Source organism: Chelonia mydas, chromosome 5 (genome assembly GCF_015237465.2).
Source record: "Chelonia mydas isolate rCheMyd1 chromosome 5, rCheMyd1.pri.v2, whole genome shotgun sequence".
Lineage (NCBI taxonomy): Eukaryota > Metazoa > Chordata > Testudines > Cheloniidae > Chelonia > Chelonia mydas.
In genome coordinates, this window is record NC_051245.2 from 100,827,798 (window position 1) to 100,849,594 (window position 21,797).

General features: G+C 37.3%; 1 protein-coding gene across 5 annotated transcripts in view; it reads left to right on the forward strand.

Moving 5' to 3' along the window:
• RIC1 (RIC1 homolog, RAB6A GEF complex partner 1) overlaps positions 1–21,797 on the forward strand; it is a 79,759-nt gene that overhangs the window by 29,486 nt on the left and 28,476 nt on the right. For 2 of the 5 annotated variants that reach the window (XM_037901895.2, XM_037901897.1), the window contains exons 4-10: positions 7,080–7,187; positions 11,030–11,172; positions 11,445–11,581; positions 15,258–15,349; positions 18,092–18,180; positions 19,843–19,987; positions 20,517–20,565. In XM_037901895.2, the coding sequence (XP_037757823.1) occupies positions 7,080–7,187; positions 11,030–11,172; positions 11,445–11,581; positions 15,258–15,349; positions 18,092–18,180; positions 19,843–19,987; positions 20,517–20,565 (763 nt within the window). Of the gene's footprint in view, positions 1–7,079; positions 7,188–11,029; positions 11,173–11,444; positions 11,582–15,257; positions 15,350–18,091; positions 18,181–19,842; positions 19,988–20,516; positions 20,566–21,797 lie in introns of those variants that run through there. The other 3 variants (XM_037901896.2, XM_043546224.1, XM_037901898.1) reach the window with 2 other exon arrangements.

Genomic DNA, 21,797 nt, shown 5'->3' on the forward strand with positions numbered 1-21,797 from the left:
AATAATTGAGCGAAAGGGGACCATTTCAGGCCTGTCTCACAGATTACAAAGAAGCAAAAAATACATCTAATTTAAAAAAAACAAAACTTTGTAGCTCACCTTTATGGATCCTTGGGTAGCTTCTGAAGCAGGCAGTGTGACCTCTATATAATGCCTTCCCGTGGCACAATACTTGATGTTGGTTAGTTAATAATGGCACTATTTAATGTTCAATAATTTGTAAATATAAAGTAAACCACAAAAGTCCTGGCAGGGTGCAGGTGCCAGCCTGATTAAGGCTGGAAAGGAGGTATATTTCTGTAGTAAGGTGGACTAAAGAAGTAGTGGGAGATTTGTGCAACAGGTTTTTGGATATTAGTTACACATTACCCATATCTCTTCAGTAGAAAAGGAATCCCTGGATTCGTGTTTGCGTCTTCATTTAAAGATAAAATATCTTTTATGTACTGGACTGATGGGGATTCCTGGGAACTCCTTGCTAACATTTTAGCAACACCAAATTGAAAGAAAGGTTAGTATGCTTTCTCTGACTCTGTTGGAATTTACCTCTTTTCTGGTTACTGCTTAATCATTTCTGCTAGCATTGACTTATCACAAAGCTCATTTTAAAAAATTATTCTGAAGGGTGAATTATTTTGCCTTTGGAATGGAGCAGGGTGTATCAAATGGCAGGTATTCAGGTTTTTTCGACATGGAGGTCTTCATGCTCCTTCACCTCCCACTCCAAATTGCACACGTTTGTCACTGAACTATACCATTAGTCTGCTCAGCATATTTTTTAGGAACGGAGTGAAAACATTTCCAGTGAAGTGGAACTCGGTATATTTGCCCAGTGCTGCTGCTGCCTTTGACTAAAACTGAGCATTCTTTTAGTCTAAAACCTATTCCCTTCATCCCTGCATCAGTTTTTTGATGGAAGCCATTGACTTCAGTGGGAGTGGTATCTCATGCTTCCTCTCATACCTTTTCCCCTGCTTATATGCAAGTAAACCTCTTAATTTTGCAAGTCCTATAACAAATTTGTGTGTGTGTTTAGATTTCCTGCCCTTGTTTACAGGATATACCTGCATTGTTCAGAAACAAAATGGAAACCAAGGTATTGGTCTGGGGAGGACAGTGATGCTGACCTACAAGAAGGAATGGGGTTGGAGATGGGAAAAGATGAAGACAAGTGTGAGATTTTGGAGAGAAGAGGTGCAGCAATTAAATGGGAATTATCTTTAAACAGTTTAGTCATTTTACACCAAGTTAAAGTCTTCACTTAAAATATGAATGTCATAATTTGGAAGGTGCTTCTGTTAGCTCTATAATAACCATGTAGTACTCATGATCTTAGCTGTGCAGTGAAATAGATGCATCATAGGTGACATGAGATTGAGTTATAAGTAAAATATCTTTAAGGAATTATTCTGTGGTCTGAAATCTTACCAGGATAAGAATTTGTGCCTCTCTTTGATTCTTTATGATGCATTAAAGGAGGCCTGAAAGTTGCAGTTCCCTTCCCCCATTCTTATATTTTACCATAGAAATATGAGGGACATAAAATTTTGTCTTTCTGAGGGCCTTCCTTGAATCACACAGATGTAATGGGAGTATTCTCAGGTCTTCACTTTTAATGATCAGCCATGTTAAATCTTTAACAGACAGGCAGAGGTGTTTAATGCCTGTTTTCCTTCAGTCTTCAATAAGAGGGTTAATTGTGAGCGGATGTTTAACAAGCTTAGCATTAATAAGAAGAGGAAAGGAACACAAGCCAGAATAGGGAAAGAACAGGCTAAAGAATATTTAGATGAGTTATATTTATTCAAGTTGACAGGGCTTGACAAAATTCAGCCTAGAGTACTTAAGGAACTAGTTGGAGCAGTCTCAGAACCAGTAACAATTATCTTCAAGAGCTCATGGAGTACTAGAGAAGGGCAAACACAATCCTTACCTTTAGAAGGAGGAACAATGAGGACCCAGGGAATTATAAACTAGTTAGCCTAACTTTGATACCTGGAAAGATACTGAAACAAATTATTAAACAATCAGTTTGTAAAAGCTCCTAAAGGATACTAGGTGACACATAATTGCAACATAAATTTGTCAAGAATAAATCAGGCAATACCACCTAATTTTGTTCTTTGACAGGGATGGGGGAAGTGGTAGACATGCTAATCTTTATTTTTAGTGAGGTTTTTGACACGATCCCACATTAAATTCTCATAATAAAACAAGGGAAATGTGATCTAAATGGAATTACTATAAGGTGGGTGCACAGCTGGTTGAAAAATCATACTTAGAGTAGTTATCAATGACTTGTCAGACTGGGAGGGTGAATCTAGTGGGGTCCCTGAGGAGTCTGTCCTGGGTCCAATACTGATCAGTATTTTCATTAATGGAGTGGAGAGAATGCTAATAAAATTTGAAGAGGACACCAAACTGGGAAGGTTTGCAAGCACTTTGGAGGACAGGCTTAGAATTCAGCATAACCTTGGTACATTGGAGAATTGGCCAGTAATCAACAGGATGAAATTCAGTAAAGACAAGTGCAAAGTATTATACTTAGGAAGGAAGAATTGAGTGCACAAATATGAAATGGGGAATAAATGGCTAGGTAGTACTGCAGAAAAGGATCGAGAGGTTATAGTGAATCACAAATTGAATATGAGCCAATAGTGTAGTGCAGTGGCAAAAAAGGCCCAATATCATTATGGTATGTATTAACATAAGGGTCATATGTAAGACATGAGAGGTAACTGACCCATTCTGTCTGAAGTTGGTGAGTCCTTAGCTGGAGTATTGTGTCCAGTTTCAGGCAGTACATTTTAAGACAGATGTGGATAAATTAGAGAGAGTCCAGAGGAGACCAACACAAATGATTTAAAGGTTTAGAAAATCTGACCTATGAGGAAAGATTTAAAAAAACAAAAAACGAAATTTGGGAATGTCCAGTCTTGAGAAAAGACTGGGATGGGGGAGAGACCTGATAAGTCTTCAGATATGTTAAGAGTGGTTATAAAGAGGATGGTGATCAATTGTTCTTCATGTCCACTGAAGGTAGGGCAAGAAGTAATCTTATTTGCTGCAAAGGAGTTTTAGATTAGATATTAGGAAAAACTATCTAACTATAAGTATACTTAGGTACTTGACTGTATTACCAGGGGAGGTTGTGGAATCCCCAGCTTTGGAGGTTTTTAAGAATGGGTTGTCTGGGTTGGTCTAGATATACTTGTTCCTGGCTCAGCTCGGGGGTGGACTCACTAGATGACCTCTGGAGGTCCCTTCTGCTCTTACATTTCTATGATTCTGTACTTATATTAATTAACTAACAAAACCAAAATCAGAGTTTTAAATAGTGAATAAAACCCAATTTTTATCTCTTAGGTTTCTTTCATGGCATCTGACATAATTCTGCCAGGCATTCAGTCATCCAGGGCACTAGTCAAGATGTGAATTCCCAGTGGAGAGGAACAAATGGAGGAAACCTTTTGGGCCTTCTGCTTACCCTATAAAGAAGCAAAAAACAAAACAAAAAAACCCCCCATTGACATATTTCTTCAGCAAGGGTTTTTTTCCTTTACATTTTAATGCAAGTAGAGTTCTGCAGAAAATGTGTTCATAAGCGCTTAGACATCAAGTTCTTTGGCTTTTGGAAAATGTTTTCATCCCTCTTCAGAGCTTGTATGAAATCATTGCAGTTACTTAGAATTTGAATAGAAGTGCAGTAGCTGCTGATGTGGCAACACAGAAACATTCCTTCCTGCTTCTGTCAGCAACATGCATTCATGGTTTAAAGGTCAAAGTAATTTAAATAGTAAAACCGACTCATGAAAATGTCCGTCATTTCTGAACACGGTATACTTCTGGAATTTAATACACCACCTTAAACTGCATTTGTATTACACAAGAAAGAGTATTTATCTTTTAAGACAGAGAATCTGACATGTAAGAATTAGAAATATTTCTTCAATGAACACAAAGAAGAGATTACAATGTTAATTTAAAACATTATAAAATATTTTTGTTTAATTCATCAAACTGCGATCTGTGTGTCCCTTTGTGTTTGGATAATAGGAGATGCATTCTATTTGCAAAATTATAATCAGCAGTTAATTAATGAGAGGTAATTAGTGGTGAATAGAATAGCGGAATTAGTGGTAAATACAGTTCAAAATTATCACTTACCAATGATCACTTATCTTTTTGAAAAAGGTGCTTTGTGGCTTATGAGATTTGTTTGTTTTTCAAAGGAGCTATGTCTGCAAACACCAGCTGAAATTTCTTGTTCCTTTTCCAGCAAGCCATGATGTCGTCAGTGTTTTTTCTTTTAATCTGCATCATTTGTATTCTCTTCTAAGAGATCTGCTGTTCTGCAGAAACAATGCATTCATATTAACTGGCTCCAGATGTCAGTGATTGTATTGTATACTTCTATGGGGGCTGCAAAAGACTTCCTCGCTAAGCAGAGTTAACATTATATAGATAGAAACTGTGTGTACACTAGCTTTTTCTTGAAATTTCCTCTTTACTATAGTTCAGTGGCTCTCAACCTTTCAGACTATTGTACCCCTTTCTGATTTGTCTTGAATACCCATTACAAAATCAGACATAAAAATACAAGAGTCACAGCACACTATTACTGAAAAATCTCTCATTTTTACCATATGTCAAGGTTCCTTCCCCACTCTGAACTCTAGGGTACAGATGTGGGGACCTGCATGAAAAACCCCCTAAGCTTATTTTTACCAGCTTAGGTTAAAACTTCCCCAAGGTACAAACTATTTTACCTTTTGTCCCTGGACCTTATTGCTGCCACCACCAAGCGTCTAACAAATATAACAGGGAAAGAGCCCACTTGGAAACGTCTTTTCCCCCAAAATCCCCCCAAGCCCTACACCCCCTTTCCTGGGGAAGACTTGATTAAAAAAAAATCCTCACCAAGTTGCGTAGGTGAACACAGACCCAAACCTTTGGATCTTAAGAACAATAAAAAAAGCAATCAGGTTCTTAAAAGAAGAATTTTAATTGAAGAAAAAGTAAAAGAATCACTTCTGTAAAATCAGGATGGTAAATACCTTACAGGGTAATCAGATTCAAAACATAGAGAATCCCTCTAGGCAAAACCTCAAGTTACAAAAAGACACAAATAGGAATATACATTCCATTCAGCACATCTTATTTTATCAGCCATTTAAACAAAACAGAATCTAATGCATATCTAACTAGATTGCTTATTAACCCTTTACAGGAGTTCTGACCTGCATTCCTGCTCTGGTCCTGGCCAAAAAAAAAAAAAACAAAAAGACAGAGAACCCTTTGTTCCCCCCCCCTCCAGCTTTGAAAGTATCTTGTCTCCTCATTGGTCATTTTGGTCAGGTGCCAGTGAGGTTGTCTTAGCTTCTTAACCCTTTACAGGTGAAAGGGTTTTTCCTCTGGCCAGGAGAGATTTAAAGGTGTTTACCCTTTCCTTTATATTTATGACACCATATAATTATAAAATAAATCAATTGGAATATAAATATTGAACTTGCATTCCAGTGTATAGTATACAGAGCAGTATAAGCAAGTCATTCTCTGTATAAAACTTTAGCTTGTGCTGACTTCACTACTGCTTTTTCTGTAGCCTTTGGTAAAACTAGGCAGATATCTAGATGAATTGTTGTACCCCCAGGAAGAGCTCTGCATACCCCAGGGGTACGCTAACCCTGGCTGAAAACCAGTGCTGTGCTATAGATGTAGCTCTGCCATTGGAAGACTAATGTAGAATTGCCCTCCTGTGAGTTAACATTACAAGAACAACCAATGGAATGGTAGACAACAGTGAATTATGAGATGGTCTATGCTGTATTTACTACCTTCATTTGTTAAAACACAGCATAATATTTATAAACAAAAGCTGTGAGGTGAATCTAGAGAATGTGGTAATCGAGAGAGTATCGCACCCAAAGGACGACATTTTCTGCAATGCTTAAGCAGTGGAGTAAAGTTTAGGCTGTTGTGGTAATGTTAACCTTGTCTGACAAATTTTCTTCGTCTTGTGACTTTTTTCAAACAAACCTGAGGTTATTTTTTGCGTAGAATTTTGTGTTTATGAATCATAACTATACATTTACTTAACACTTGGCCGTACTTGAATTAGTTTCTGTTGTGATAGCGTCACAAAACTCTGGATTTTGGATGGTTTGCAGAAGTGCTCCTGTAACGTAGTAGATCAATATGAAAATTATAGCATTTTGTGTTGCATTTCATCAGGATTGAGCTGAGGTTTAAAATAACTGCAAGTTTATGGCTAGCAGGGAAGAAGTGGGGATGTGAAACTTGAAAAAAATATTGAAGTATTTCACATCTGGAGGGTGCTAGACCTGATGGTCTGCTGTTTAAAGCAGGGGACTGGTAGTGGGACTGCTTTGTTCTACTAGCTCTGGCACTGACTCATTGTGGGACCTGCATGCTTCATATTTTCCCATGTGTGAAGGAATAAATGCTTTCCTGCTTCTCATGAGGTGTGATGCAGAATTAATGTTGGGATAAATGTTGAGTCCTCTGAAAAGCATTGTTGAAATGCTTGTATCTTGTTAATGTGTTAACCTCTGTAATACAACAGAGACCTGCTAAGTCATTGTTTGCAAAACTGCATTCTTCAGAATCTCCATGAGAATTGGAATCTCTTCACCTCTCAGAAAAGATTTAGTACTAAACTTTATAGAGAAGTTTCGTATGAAAGATACCATTAATTTTTTAAAATATACCACATTGTGTGTGAGATGAATCAAAATTGACGTATGAACAAAGGGTATGGTCACATACTAATAAACAGCATTCAGACAGGTACTCAGGTTATTAATGAAAATTATCAAGGCTCAAGTATCTCTAATATTCAGGCTGGACTAGGATCATATGACTAAGAATAAATCTAGTGTGAATGTATCAAAACTGCATTCAAAACATTTAACTTTGCCGGTGTCAGTTATTCTTAAGTAAGCATCTGTAGTTATACTTCAAGAGAAAAAACTGAGTGAGAAATGTGGATCTGTATAGTCATTACCACTTGGGACACAAGCAGCTTATTTCAATTTAATGTTTGATTTTTCTTGTAGAGGAAGCCCACATGTGAAAGGGACACCACGTTATAAGGAAGAGCAATGTGCTCCTTCTTTAACTCTAGAGATGAAGAAAGTGCTGGATTTGCAAGCATCTATCACCAGGTGTGGTATATAATCATACATGTGTCTGTTTGAGGGGAGGAAGTTGGGGAGAGTGGAACCAGAAAATAGATTAAAAAAAATAGATCAAAGAAAGTAAAATCTAAGTTGCTAATTGGTAGTTGGAAAGTAGAAGCTTATTTGCATGAATATTTCGCCTTGGCGCTTGTCTACAGGTCTTGTCTATGGTGTGGATTTTTTGCCCTGGTGTAGCAGCATCAGTACAAACATCTAATGTAGGCATCCTGCACAGGTGTAAAAAAATTACTCGCACTGCTGCTGCACATCTGCACACCCTTTAGAAACGCTAAGCTATTTTTCAGATAGCTTTTCTGTATTCTATCTGGCTCATGCAAAATACAGAGTAGTGTGGTATATGTAAACGGTGGTACCACTCCTCATACCTGCTAAACCTGCTAGAGCAGAGACAAAGGCTGAGTGGAGAACTTGACCTGTGAAGTGCAGGGAAAGCTTCCTTCTTCCATTGGTGAGCACACTTCCCTCCCTGCCCCCCCCCCCCCCCCCAAACGCTGAAAGGTACTAGATTGAAGTTCCACGCTGTGCTCAGCAGTAATACAAGATGAAAAACCTATTTCCTGCCCTGAGAGGCTCGCAGTCTAAACAAACATCATAAATTTAAGCGCACTGGGTTACTCGGAAAGAAATCCAGTCTGGATTGTTTATAATAGGTGTGACTTTTCTAAAGCTGCACTACTGTGGGGTAGTGTCTGTGGGTTTTATGGAAGTGATTTTTTTCAGATGGGACTTGAAAGAAAAGAGAATGGTTACATGATTCACAGATGTGCAAAAGGAAGTTCCAAGTATAGGGATGGCATGGAAGAAGGCACAAAAATGATAAGTGAAAAGATGGAGAGAGGAAATATAAACACAAATCACAGCTGAGTTTTAACTTCCATTTAGCTTCCCCTTTTCAGGGGTGCTTGTGTGTACTTAACTATATACATAATGTATGCTATATGCATAGTTTTGTAGAAAGAAAACCTCTATTTCTGACTCATTCTGCAAATATTTAAGGAACACAAATCAGTGTTAATTTTTACTAAGTTATGAATCGTGTGTTGTGGAATTAAATAGGTAGCGGTGCTTCAGATGCTTTTTTTTTTTTTCAGTTATAGCAAGCAATGGACCACAGATTTTCTCACGTTGTAGCTTGAATGGTTTTTACCCTCACCACTTAAAATTCTGTGGGAAATCTTGAAAAATATTTACAATAGGTGTAAAAATTAATAATTTTGAACTTTGTATATGTATTACACATTTGAATATAAAACCCACAGTAATTTTGATACACATGATTATGAAAACTCAAAAATAGCCTTAGAAGTCACAATAAATTTAGCAAAAGATTATTTCAGTGTCTCCAGTATAAATTGTGTATTTGGCTTGTGTGCTTCTATGTAGAATTTGGCACTGGGTTCAGAGGGCATATAAAATATTTTGTTTGGGAGAAAATAAACATCTTTGGAGTGATTCTTTGCCTTTATAAGGTGGAATGATATTTTAATTCCACAATGAGAAAGAATCTTTCCAGGCACCCTCACCTTCTGCAGATTTTAGGACTTCATTTGAGAAAATTAAGTTTCTAGGCTGTTGATAGTGAAACACACATAATCAGAGTATACACTGATAAAATGTCTTTCTATGTCTGCATGCAAACAGTTCTGTTACATCTGCCTCAGAGCTTTGCAACTCTGAAGCAGAGTGCAAACTGGTCAGAGTTTTGTTAGTTTTAGCTGCTGCCATTCGATATCCTGTGAGCAGCAGTGAATTTGAAAAGAATCTAGTCACCTTCACTTGGCTGGAGTGCAAGAAAACAGAGCAGTAGCAGAAAAGAGAACCATTCAGTGTGTAGGAGGCTAGGAATGGAGGCTGAGAGATGTAGGGTAGCACATACCCTTTTGCCCACCTTTGTAGAAAGCCAGGAGGTTCTGGATGCAGGGAGGGATGGGCACTCAGCTTTATCAAACACCTACAAGTGCCTAAATAGTCCGTGGACAGCATCTTGGGTCAGAATCCTGGTATTGTATCTTTTCCCAGCAGGAGATTTCTCATTGAATGGGTGTTTGATGTGGGTAAGAGCACCCCTCCAGATTTTTGTGATCTTTTGCATCGTAGCCTCTTGCTATTTAGGTGTCTGGTAAAATTCCTAAATCCTTGTGGAAGGGGGATGAAAATTAAGGGGTGTGCATTGGTAGAAGAATGAGAAGGTTGTAGAGGAAATACAAGATTGAGGGAGATGGGGAGAGAATATAGGTAGGAGATAGGATACATGATTTTGGGAGGAAGATTCATAGATATTTAGGTCAGAAGGGACCATTATGATCATCTAGTCTGACCTCCTGCACAACGCAGGCCACAGAATTTCACCCACCACTCCTAGAGTGATAGGGAGTGAGAAAAGGAGAAGAAGAAAACACTGAAAATAACTTGGGGAGGGGTAGAAAGAGACCATGTTCTGCTATAGGAAAGAAACTGAACTGAAGCCAGACAGGCAAAGAAAGTGTAACAAAAGTTACTTTTTTTTTTAAATGCAAGTGAAAATTCAGTACAGTGTGTAATACAGCAGACAGGTCTTAGCCATTTTAAATTGTAGGGAGCCTGGCTTTTGGGAGGGGTTTAGCAACAACAGATATTTTTCACTCTGGCCACTAGGTTTAGGTCTCAGATTAGCAGCTGTCACATAAAGCCTTAATAAGATAAACGCCTCTTCAAACAGGAATTAATTCAGGGAAGTCCTAGGGCCTTTGTTATACAAGAGCTCAGACGAGATGATCACAGTGGTCCCTTCTGGTTTTATAATTATGAATATCAGTAATCTGGTATTGTTACTTTCAATAATTTTACAGGTTTCAGAGTAACAGCCGTGTTAGTCTGTATTTGCAAAAAGAAAAGGAGTACTTATGGCACCTTAGAGACTAACCAATTTATTTGAGCATAAGCTTTTGTGAGCTACAGCTCACTTCATCGGATGCATACTGTGGAAAGTACAGAAGACGTTTTTATACACACAAACCATGAAAAAATGGGTGATTATCACTACAAAAGGTTTTCTCTCCCCCCACCCCACTCTCCTGCTGGTAATAGCTTATGTAAAGTGATCACTCTCCTTACAATGTGTATGATAATCAAGGTGGGCCATTTCCAGCACAAATCCAGGTTTTCTCCCCCCCTCCCCAGCAAAAACCACTCTGTGTTGGGGGGTGGGAGAGAAAACCTGGATTTGTGCTGGAAATGGCCCACCTTGATTATCATACACATTGTAAGGAGAGTGATCACTTTACATAAGCTATTACCAGCAGGAGAGTGGGGTGGGGGGACAGAAAACCTTTTGTAGTGATGATCACCCATTTTTTCATGGTTTGTGTGTATAAAAACGTCTTCTGTACTTTCCACAGTATGCATCCGATGAAGTGAGCTGTAGCTCACAAAAGCTTATGCTCAAATAAATTGGTTAGTCTCTAAGGTGCCACAAGTACTCCTTTTTCTTTTTGCAAATAATTTTACACATTTTTCACTTTCGCAAAAAGAAAATAGTCTTCATCAGGGGTTCAGATATCAGTAACACTGCTAATTTATCCATTCAGTGTTCATGAACAACTCTGAATTCTTGGAGAAGTGGAAACACTGCTGAATTTGGTTAGTTCAATATCTTGATAAACTTTTTAACTGCATACTACATCTTCCGCAGAGTAACTTACTTGAGTAACTGCTTCCAGACATCTGTTATCTACAGTGTTATAAAGTAGTGTTTTTGTTACATGAATAGTCCTCAGAGTTTGGTTTAGACAACACATCTCTGGAGAGTAACAATTGCTTTTCCTCAGTTTGCAGTCCATGCTGGAGGATCTACTGGTTGCTACTGCTGATGGATTGCTCCATCTTATTCACTGGGATGGCATGACAAATGGAAGGAAGGCCATCAACCTATCTACCGTACCATTTTCTGTGGACCTGCAGTCTTCTCGAGGTACTTTACCATCCCCATCCCCTGTTTATTGGTTAGATACTATGGAAAAAATACCTTCTACGCCAAAAATCGAAGTCTGATATCTTTTTCTGCTCTAACAACTGAAGAGGAGAGAAGTGTTTTTTTTTTTCCCCCCCTTCGGTAAATATAGACAATCTAGCCTATTGTACTGAGATCCTATTACGCACAGAGAGAATACTTCAAAGGTTGCAAACTCTGGCTAGCAATATGATTGTGACGACGGTTCTTAACAATTGCTCTTGTTTCATCAGTAGGTTCATTCTTGGGCTTTGAAGATATACACATTAAAGATATGGAATATTGTGCCACACTTGATGGGTTTGCTGCTGTTTTTAATGATGGCAGAGTTGGTTTCATTACACCAGTATCAAGTAGATTCACTGCTGAGGTACGGTTTACTTACTGCGTTTATGACACATTTTTTCTTAACAGTTTCAGTCTTTGCGACTATTCGTTTTTCCCCTGTCTCTTACGTTCATTTTTCATTTTTAAATGAGTTCTTTACATTCATCTGAATTCTTCAGTATTAGTTGTAGAGCCACTTCCACTAACATAGCTAGTAATATGGACAAATAAAGCTACCGTAGTCCATAAAAATCACTTGAATTAATAATTATTTTTAGGGCAGGAAGTGTGGCCTTGTGGGAAAGCACAGGACAGGATGCTAAGAGATCTGGGGGCAGATAGAGAACAGGTGAAAATTGTCATATTTCTCTTTGTCGATGGAACTGTTACAATTTATAACAGCTCAAGATCTGTCCCTTTGTTTATGTTCCCAGTTCTGGGGTTTTATTCCTGTTTCTGCCACTGGTTTCCTGTTACCAGCTATAAACAGGGAATAATAAAATGGGTGATTTTCCCAGCTGTGCAATACCTCAGAGGTGGTATTGTGCCTAATCACTGATTTAAGTGCTTTGAGAGGTGCCTATCACTTTTTTATAGATATGATTTCTAATGTTTCTATTAGAGAATTATGGTCTCTTCTGAGATGTTTTCTTCACTTTTAATTTAACCTATAAACAATCAATACAGGGGAAAATAATTATTTTCCTTTACATTCAGGTATTTAGGGGCTTTTTACCTATATTCAATAATATATTCAACTTTTGTATTGTTAGATTTCCTTACTTGACTTTTTTATTCTCTACAAAAGGCTTTTTCAGCTTCCTGGATTTTATATAGCTTACATTTTTAGTATTACCTAGATCCATCAGTTTCAGCTTGGATTTGGTAATGCTCTTTATTTGCTTGAGTCCTTTTTTGGTATATTCTACTTATTTTTCTGTAGTGCCATAAAAGCACATGATTTACGATAAATGTTACAAACCTGTTTTACTTTGCTTAACCAGAACTCTCATTAAATTAAAGCCCATAACCCAAAAATTTCACAGGCATTTTTACATTTCATGGCCCTAACCAAATTTTACACCAACCCTACTGTCAAAGTTCCTTCCCCACTCTGAACTCTAGGGTACAGATGTGGGGACCTGCATGAGAAACCCCCTAAGCTTATTTTTACCAGCTTAGGTTAAAACTTCCCCAAGGTACACGCTATTTTACCTTTTGCCACCAAGTGTCTAATAAATATATAACAGGGAAAGAGCCCGCTTGGAAACATCTTTCCCCCCGAAAATCCTCCCAAACCCTACACCCCCTTTCCTGGGGAAGGCTTGATAAAAGTCCTCACCAATTTGCATAGGTGAACACAGACCCAAACCCTTGGATCTTAAGAACAATGAAAAAGCAATCAGGTTCTTAAAAGAGAATTTTAATTAAAGAAAAAGTAAAAGAATCACGTCCGTAAAATCCGGATGGTAAATACCTTACAGGGTAATCGATTCAAAACATAGAGAATCCCTCTACGCAAAACCTTAAGTTACAAAAAGACACAAAAACCGGAATATACATTCCATTCAGCACAGCTTATTTTATCAGCCATTTAAACAAAACAGAATCTAACGCATATCTAACTAGATTGCTTATTAACCCTTTACAGGAGTTCTAACCTACATTCCTGCTCTGGTCTGGGCGAAAAAAACACACAGACAGAGAGAACCCTTTGCTCCCCTGCCCTCCACTCCAGCTTTGAAAGTATCTTGTCTCCTCATTGGTCATTTTGGTCAGGTGCCAGTGAGGTTATCTTTAGCTTCTTAACCCTTTACAGGTGAATGGGTTTTTTCCTCTGGCCAGGAGGGATTTAAAAGTGGTTAGCCTTCCCTTTATATTTGACACCTACAAAAATGGAGAATGTCGTCTGTTTTTGAGGCAAACTGCACTTGTTACATGTGTGATGGGTTGGATCACAGAAACCCCCTTGAACTGCCAACTGATGTGCCAAGACGACTTCTGCCCCTGCTTTCCCTGCCAACGTGAGACTCCAGCACCCTGTCTTGCTGAGCCAGACACGCCAGTCTGCTCCAACACAGACTCAGGGTCTGAACCACATGCCCCAAAGCTGCAGACTTAGCTGAAAGCAACTTAAGAAGTGTTCCTGCCTTTAACACTCAGATGCTTAACTCCCAATGGGGTCCAAACCCTAAATAAATCAGTTTTACCCTGTATAAAGCTTAAACAGGGTAAACTTATAAATTGTTCGCCCTCTATAACACTGATAGAGAGAGATGCACAGCTGTCCGTCGTCTCCCCCGTCCCCCCCCATTAATACATACTCTGGGTTAATAAGTAAAAAGTGATTTTATTAAATACAGAAAGTAGGATTTATGTGGTTCCAGGGAGTAACAGACGGAACAAAGTGAATTACCAAGCAAAATAAAATAAAACACACAAGTCTAAATCTAGTACAGTAATAAAACTGAATACAGATAAAATCTCACCCTCAGAGATGTTTCAATAAGTTTCTTTCACAGACTGAATGCCTTCCTGGTCTGGGCACAATCCTTTCCCCTGGTACAGCCCTTGTTCCAGCTCAGGTGGTAGCTAGGGGATTTTTCATGATGGCCGCCCACTTATATATCTTTTGCATAAGGCGGAAATCCTTTGTCCCTCTGGGTTCCCACCCTCCTTCTCAGTGAAAAAGCACCAGGTTAAAGATGGATTCCAGTTTAGGTGACATGATCACATGTCACTGTAAGACTTCATTACCCACTTGCCAGCCCCCAGGAAGACTCACAGGTAAAGCCATCTATAGGTAATTGTCCTGGTTTATGGGAGCCATTAAGATTCCAAACCACCATTAGTGGCCCACACTTTGCATAATTACAATAGGCCCTCAAAGTTATATTTTATATTTCTAGTTTTAGATACAAGAACGATACATTCATACAAATAGGATGAACACATTCAGTAAATTATAAGCTTTGTAACGATACCTTACAAGAGACCTTTTGCATGAAGCATATTCCAGTTACATTATATTCACACTCATTAACATATTTTTTATAAAATCATATAGAGTGCAATGACACAACGTGGTTTTATAATTTGTGATTCCTGTAATTTAAAATAAAAACTTTTAGAACATCAGTGCCTTCAAAAATAATCTGGGCTCTTCCATTATAGAAGTGTGATTCTATTTTACTAACAGCTGTGGTAAAATAATAGAGATCTGACTTGAGATTTCTGTCAACATCCTCATTTTCTGAAGTGTCTGAATGCCTCCATTAAAATATGGAGACCAACATTTAAAAAAAGTTACAAAACATTCTGTGTCTCAAGTGGTGTAACTCAGAAACTAACGAGTGACGGCTCAGTATGTACTGTTCTTTTGCTATATTTAAAAGAAAAAGACAGATATGCTTTGCTTCAGGCTATCAAGATATAACATACACTTGAAAAGAAATTTATCTGAACATAATTTTTATCTTGAAAAAGAGGGGACATCTTAAAATTTTTTAAAATGTAGGTTTTAATTCCTCTTGGCCTGGTGCAGCAGTCGCTCCTTCACTCTGAGCACCCCTGGTCTTCTGTGGTCATTGGTCACATCTGTGAATTCAGTGGGAGGTCTGTGTATGGAGGGATGCAGGTTGGGCCCACTTAGATGAATTAATGTGCTGCGTAAATACATCTCTTGAAGCCTTCTTTTTTTTTTCCCATTCCCCTTGCAGCAGCTCCATGGTGTTTGGGCACAAGATGTTTTTGATGGAACTTGTGTGGCAGTAAATAACAAATACAGATTAATGGCATTTGGATGTGCCAAGTAAGTTCTATATTGCTACTCCAAAGGTCTGATGGGAAAGGTTTGGGGTTTTTTAATGAAACACAGAGTATAAAGTTGCTTTGGTGGAACTTGTAAACTAATGAATAGGTGTTCCATTGTAGGTGGAACTTTTGCTCTGGCTTGTAAGGAAATTTCAAAATGTCTTAAATTGCAATATAATGAAGCAATTCCCCACAAGTGAAGTATTTTTGCTAATTTTTTTCTATAATAAAAATGAAGCTGTAAGCTTACAGGAGGATACCAGGGGCGTGTTACAAAGTAAACTCTGAAATATAAATACCCCACAGTGATATAGACTAAATATGGGAAATGTTACTGGTTATGGTATTTCTTTAATGTAATATGCTATATAAATGTTTAAATTGAATTCTTGTCCCTTTGGGTGAGACACCAGGGTTCTCCATTTTCTCTGTTCTTACTCTGTTCTCAGAAAATTGTTGTCCTGAGTTGTCACTTGTCAGAACTGCCCTTGGGATTTGAGTGGCATGGCATGTTTTTATTACAGAGTGCGCTGTGACTATTGCTTTCTCCCTGCATCTTAAGAGAAAACATATTTTTACCAATAAAGTTTTTGAAGATAAAAATAGTACCTCATATTTCTGGGATGAGATTTTTTTTTCTTTTATTTAAATGACTGAATTGCCTGTTTTGCTTTTTCAACCTTTGGCTGCTACAGTTAAATAAGCAGTTTTGTGTAGTTGTAGAAAATTTAAGCTAGTTATGGCTTAAAAAAATTATAACCAGCAATGGGACTGCACTTTTGTTACTAACAATGGAAATACAAATATACAAATGAAAGCTATTTAGAGAATTTCTCCAACCTGATTTATTTTTAGCCATGTGGCCTGTACTGCTAAAACTTGAAACAGTATATCCATGTAATAATGTGAAGACAAGGTTTAGAGGGGACAATAAGGACATTATACCATTTTTTTAAACATCCAACGATTCATTTTCATTGTTTTTTTTCCCCCCCCAACTAGAAAAAACACCATGGAAAGCTATAAATAGTGTACCATTTTTCTACTGATCCATTATCTGATCTTGTTAGATGCCCAGCATCCTGGACTGCCACTGAAGTGCTCAATTTTACATATGACAGGATAGTTTCAGTACAGTTGGTGTGTCTATTATTTTTCTCCCAGTAAACATTGAATCATTTTGAAAAGTACACCACTATAAAGAGCCGTAGAGAGACTTATTCCAACTGGCAGCTTCTTTGAGTGAAGGAAGTGTCTTCACTAATGTGGTTCTCGTTTCTGGTATTTTTTTTTAGATTATTTTAGTTTACATTTTTACATGTATTACTATAAATACATCACTTCCTTTGAGGCAACTACCACAGAGTAACACTCTGAGCTGTGCAGCTAATGGACACTAGGATGTACATGCAGATTTGCTCTCGACAAACACTCTGAGATGAAACCGTATGAACCTTTTCCCATCACATCTGAACTCCTGTTTTGATGCTTTTTTTAACCAATATTAAACAATGCTCTTTAAAACGAAAGGGGTTTTGCCACTCCTGTAGTTTTCCTACCATTTATAGACATTTGTCTATTTTCTTCTATACTTATAAATGCAACAGTTTGTAGGATAAGTGTGTGAGGGAAGAGGAGAAGTCACTGACAGTGAACTAGCAGTTGAACTCTGATGTTTGAAACTGCCACTTTACTCCCACTTCATTTCCAATTTTAAAACTTTTTAAATAAGCTTCAGGAGCAGGCTTCCCAATCTCAAACTAGCAGGGTTGGTTTGGAATGAGATAGCCCTACCCATTTTAAAAAGGGGCAACACATGACTAGAGAACACACCTTACCGCTACTATTGACAGAATACTCAGTTCTATAGTATAGAATGTAAGCTAGGAAGAGATACTTAGCAAATTTGCTAGGTGACTGGGCATCTTTTTTCACTGAAAAGCTGAAGATATAGAAACTCTGTTATGCTAAACTACTCTCTCGCCCCTCCGTTTCAGTTCTCCTTGTCGGCTATTAATTTGTCTCACCCATGGGGTAGCTATTTTCAGAGCAGATTATAAGAATTTGGGCCATCTGTGTTTTAGTCTTCCAATTATCTGTCTGCTTTTAGGCATATATTTAATCAAATACTGTTGTATTCTTTTAGTTCTACTCCTTTATGATTTTGTACTTATTTTTTATTTTATTTTTGAATAATAAAGCACCCTTTATTTGCCGCAGGTGGTAGTACAAAACAGACTTCTGGCAACACAGTAAATAGTGCATTAAATCCAAAGGTCTTCCATGGGGATTATTATGGACTTGGAATCCATGTAAACATTTACAACATATAGAATGCTTTTATTGATCCAAATAGTATTCATTGCAGTGGTAGTTTCATAAATCTGTCTTGTTTTAAATGTTAACTGACAGTGTATCAGTCTCCAGTCTTCAAGATAAATTTTAATTCTAAATATCAAGAATTTTTAGTATTAACAAACATTAATCTTTTACTAGTTTAATTGTATAATTTTTGCTTTGTGATAAGAATTTAATTTATTAAATACAATGTAAACTTGAAACTGCCTTTTTTTAATCTTTTAAATACATTGGTGTTTATGAATTATGAGTCAGGCACTTCTGTGAACTGAGGACCCCTTTTATACTACCTATATACCAGTTTTTATGTTGTAAAAGTGTTGTAAGAGTTACTTAGTTTTTTGAAAGTGCTTGAGCATAAAATGTGTCTCATCTCTTCCAGCGGCTCTGTGCAAGTTTACACAATAGATAACTCCACGGGAGCCATGCAGTTGTCTCATAAATTGGAGCTGACACCAAAACAATATCCTGGTGAGTTCTCATATACTAACTTTCTTACCAGAGTTTGCAGTTGTGTTTTATGAAGATCGTGCTGATTCTATGGAATATGTTAAATTGTGTGTTGAGTGTCATGATGTTTCTTGTAAATATTCTGAAAACACAACTTGATGCCCATTAATAATTTTAACGATCTTTATGCTGTGATTTCCAAACACACACAATTTAAAATAGAACATTGATTTTTGGCACAGTGATCTGAAAAAAACCCTCATTTTGTTCTTGCATGTTTTGAATCTACACATTATTGCATTTTTCAGGAATTAAAGAATATTTCCTATACTATCCAATGCTAGTAAACATCTGTTTGTTGTTTACAGTAACAAGTGGTTTTCCTAGTATGCTTTTACTTCTGTGTGCTTACATTGGTCTCCTGGGTGCTTTTAATTGACTGATTTGGATATAGGTGTCTTGTGAAATAAGTCAGAAGTTTGCAAATGAGGTGTGGATCTCTTATTAAATAGCTTACTTTAGTAAAATTTAGATAGGAATGCTTTAGTGCTTTCCTTTAAAAGGTGTAAAGTACCAAGGTTTACATATTACTTTCTTCTTAGGTTTTAAGTCCCTCTGCTGGCCAAGTGAGAAATAACACTGGACTCATTGTAGTAGAAAAGTTACTTTCTGTTCTTAGGTCTTCCTTAATTCTTCCCTATGGATCGTCTGTACAACAGCGCAAGGTGCACTGGCTACGTGATACACAGCCTGAACAATACCAAACTCTAGTCTTGCTTGACCAGTGTATTTGGATGCTGATTTTGAATACGGGAATCAAACTTCCCTTCCCTCTTTCTCCTTTGATATAAATGCAGAACAAAATCCTCTTTTCCATTGCTACTCTGATATATTGTAAGCGGGGCATGAAGTACTCTTCGTCAAAATGCGTAGTGGGTAAATCAAGTGGTAAGAATTTGCATAGTGGACTCAAGACAATTCACAACATTTCTATGTAGTTCTATAGAAAATCTTACAGGCTCTCCCAAATTCTAGCAAAAAATGCTGTAGGAGTCCAGTGCACTTTAGTTGACTGCTCTGTGGTGATACTTGAACATTAGACACTGTAATTTTCCTCACAGTAGACCTAATAAATATGAACGGACCTGGGGGTGAGTGATAGATGAAGAGGTAAATATGCATGCCTTATGTTGAAGAGCACATTTGTACCGGTCCTAGTACAAATGTTTCAAGAACATGTCATCCATGTGAAGATATGAACCTTGTAATACTGCCATGGTCAGGATGATCTAATGAGTTAAGAACTGATTGTATAAGCTAAAGATGCCTAAGGGCAGCTGTAAACTTAGCTTCCCAAGATATTTTTATCAGAGTGTAGGGAATTATATATGTATATTCCTTTGGGGGTAGGTGTATTCCCACCCCTCATGTACTTCAATAGAACTCCCATGATTTTGATCAAATCTTGGGGAAGAATTAATATTGTGTTCTTCATACCAGCTTTTTCATTCCTTTTAACACACTGAGATTTGTGAAGCAGAAAAAGATTCTAACTCAGCAGATTAGAAAAAATAGCACAGCATTCTTGTATTTAATACAAAACTGTGTGTACAACATGGTAAAAGCAGCTAAATCGTTGTTTTGCCGCTTTTCATGTATGTTTTCCTGTCTGTTTATTAACAGATATTTGGAACAAAACAGGACCTGTAAAACTGATGAGATGGTCTCCTGATAACTGTGTTGTTATGGTTACCTGGGATTGTGGAGGCTTGTCCTTATGGAGTGTTTTTGGTGCCCAGCTTATCTGTACTTTGGGAGGAGATTTTGCGTGAGTAAATATACAAGAATGATGTACCTTGACAAAAAAAAATCTCTGCATTCTTTTGTATTTGACTTCAGTCACTGGACAATTCTTTAAGTGATAAATTAGTAGTTTTAGATCATTTTCTCAAGCTATTTTTGCTTCCCTAGAGGCCAGAAAATACTGACACAATTTAAGCAAGGAGGAAGGTTTGAAAATAACAGTACTGCCTTTTTTGAGGTAGTCTTTGTCACCAGCAAAGCTCATCACCCTGAAGAGAAACTATAAGGAAAATAGTAAAAAGTCCCCTTTACTTTCTGTAAATGCCATGCTACATTTTAATAGCATCCAGTATAACCAAAAGCTTGAACTTAGAGAGCTCTTGCATTACAAACAAGTGGCAGTGGCTTTGCATGTAAGCCATAGCATGAATCAAATAGACGGTACGGCTCCATGAGTAAAAATATAAATACTAAGACAGTGCTGACATAGCAAGACTTTTTTTTTACTGTGAATCAATTTAGTTTCAAGTCAATCTTATTGTGTTCTATTTTAGTTATCGGTCTGATGGTACCAAAAAAGACCCTCTAAAAATCAGTTCTATGGTAAGTACAATTGTAAATAGCAACACAGTAAGAAGTCTAGTTGAGTCTCATTTATGTACTTTTGATTAGAAAAAAATTCAGGTAACCTAAACTGTTTTTTCAGTAAATGTAACAAGTAGCTATACTGTTTTTTAAAAAAAACAAAAACAAACACACACAACCCAAAAAACACACACAACTGTTCAGTTTGTCTTAAACTAATTACTGGGCTATTTTTGGTATGCATGCTTAACCATAAGGGGAAGGCTTTCTTTTGGTATTGCTCTTAAAATTAAGGATGAGTAAGATAACTGGATGAGCTCTGTAGCTTAACTTTGCTATTTCATGCAACTTGGAACAATAAATAAGCCTCTCTAGTCAGAATACATTGAGACTGAAAGCTTCATGGCCATAACTTTAATTTTTCCGTTAAAGCTCTTTACAAAACTATCTGTGGTAACTTCTGTAGTTTTAATTTCTGTTTGTGTTAAAACAAGAGCAGTTAAAATAATTCTTGATGTATTTGTATTGTGAATTGGTCTGAAATTCTGTCAGTCTGAGTCAAACATTTGCGAAAAGAAAAGAGCTGATGAAATAGCAAGGCTCCTCTCCACTAACTGTGGAACATCTTGTACAATTTAACTGAAGTATTGAGTTATGTTTAAAGTCTTAACACCATCAAAATTCATATTCCTTTTTGTATGTAGCTTTGGAATATGTACCACAAAATGGTTGGGGAGGAGGATGACTGGCGGCTGGGGCAGGTCACTTAGCCTCTCTCTGCCTCATTCCCATCTATAAAATGGGAGTCCTAGAGAGTAGACCAGCACCATAAGGATGAAAATTGCCCATTGAAAATTCATAAAAATGCCATCCCTACAACTGAGTTGGTCGTGGGATATGTGCAGACATCACAAAATGGTATAAACGTCTATATATTGTTAGGAGGAGATAACATACTAGCTGGGTTTTCTGAAAGTCTAGGATGAAATCCTGAAGTCAGTGGGAGTTTTGTCATTGACTCCGGTGGGTCCAGGTTTTTACCGTTAGTTTTACGTTAGCTTTTATTAGGGATTTAAACCAGTGGGCTAAACAGGGTGGGTTTTTTTTGTTTTGTTTTGGTTTTTTTTTGCCTGTGAAACCTTTAACATGTGGACTTCTTTAATAATTTGTTTTCTATTTAGCAGATGTTACATATATACTTGTTCTTTGAAGTTCTAACTACAGCTTACTATTCATATTTATGAAATAGG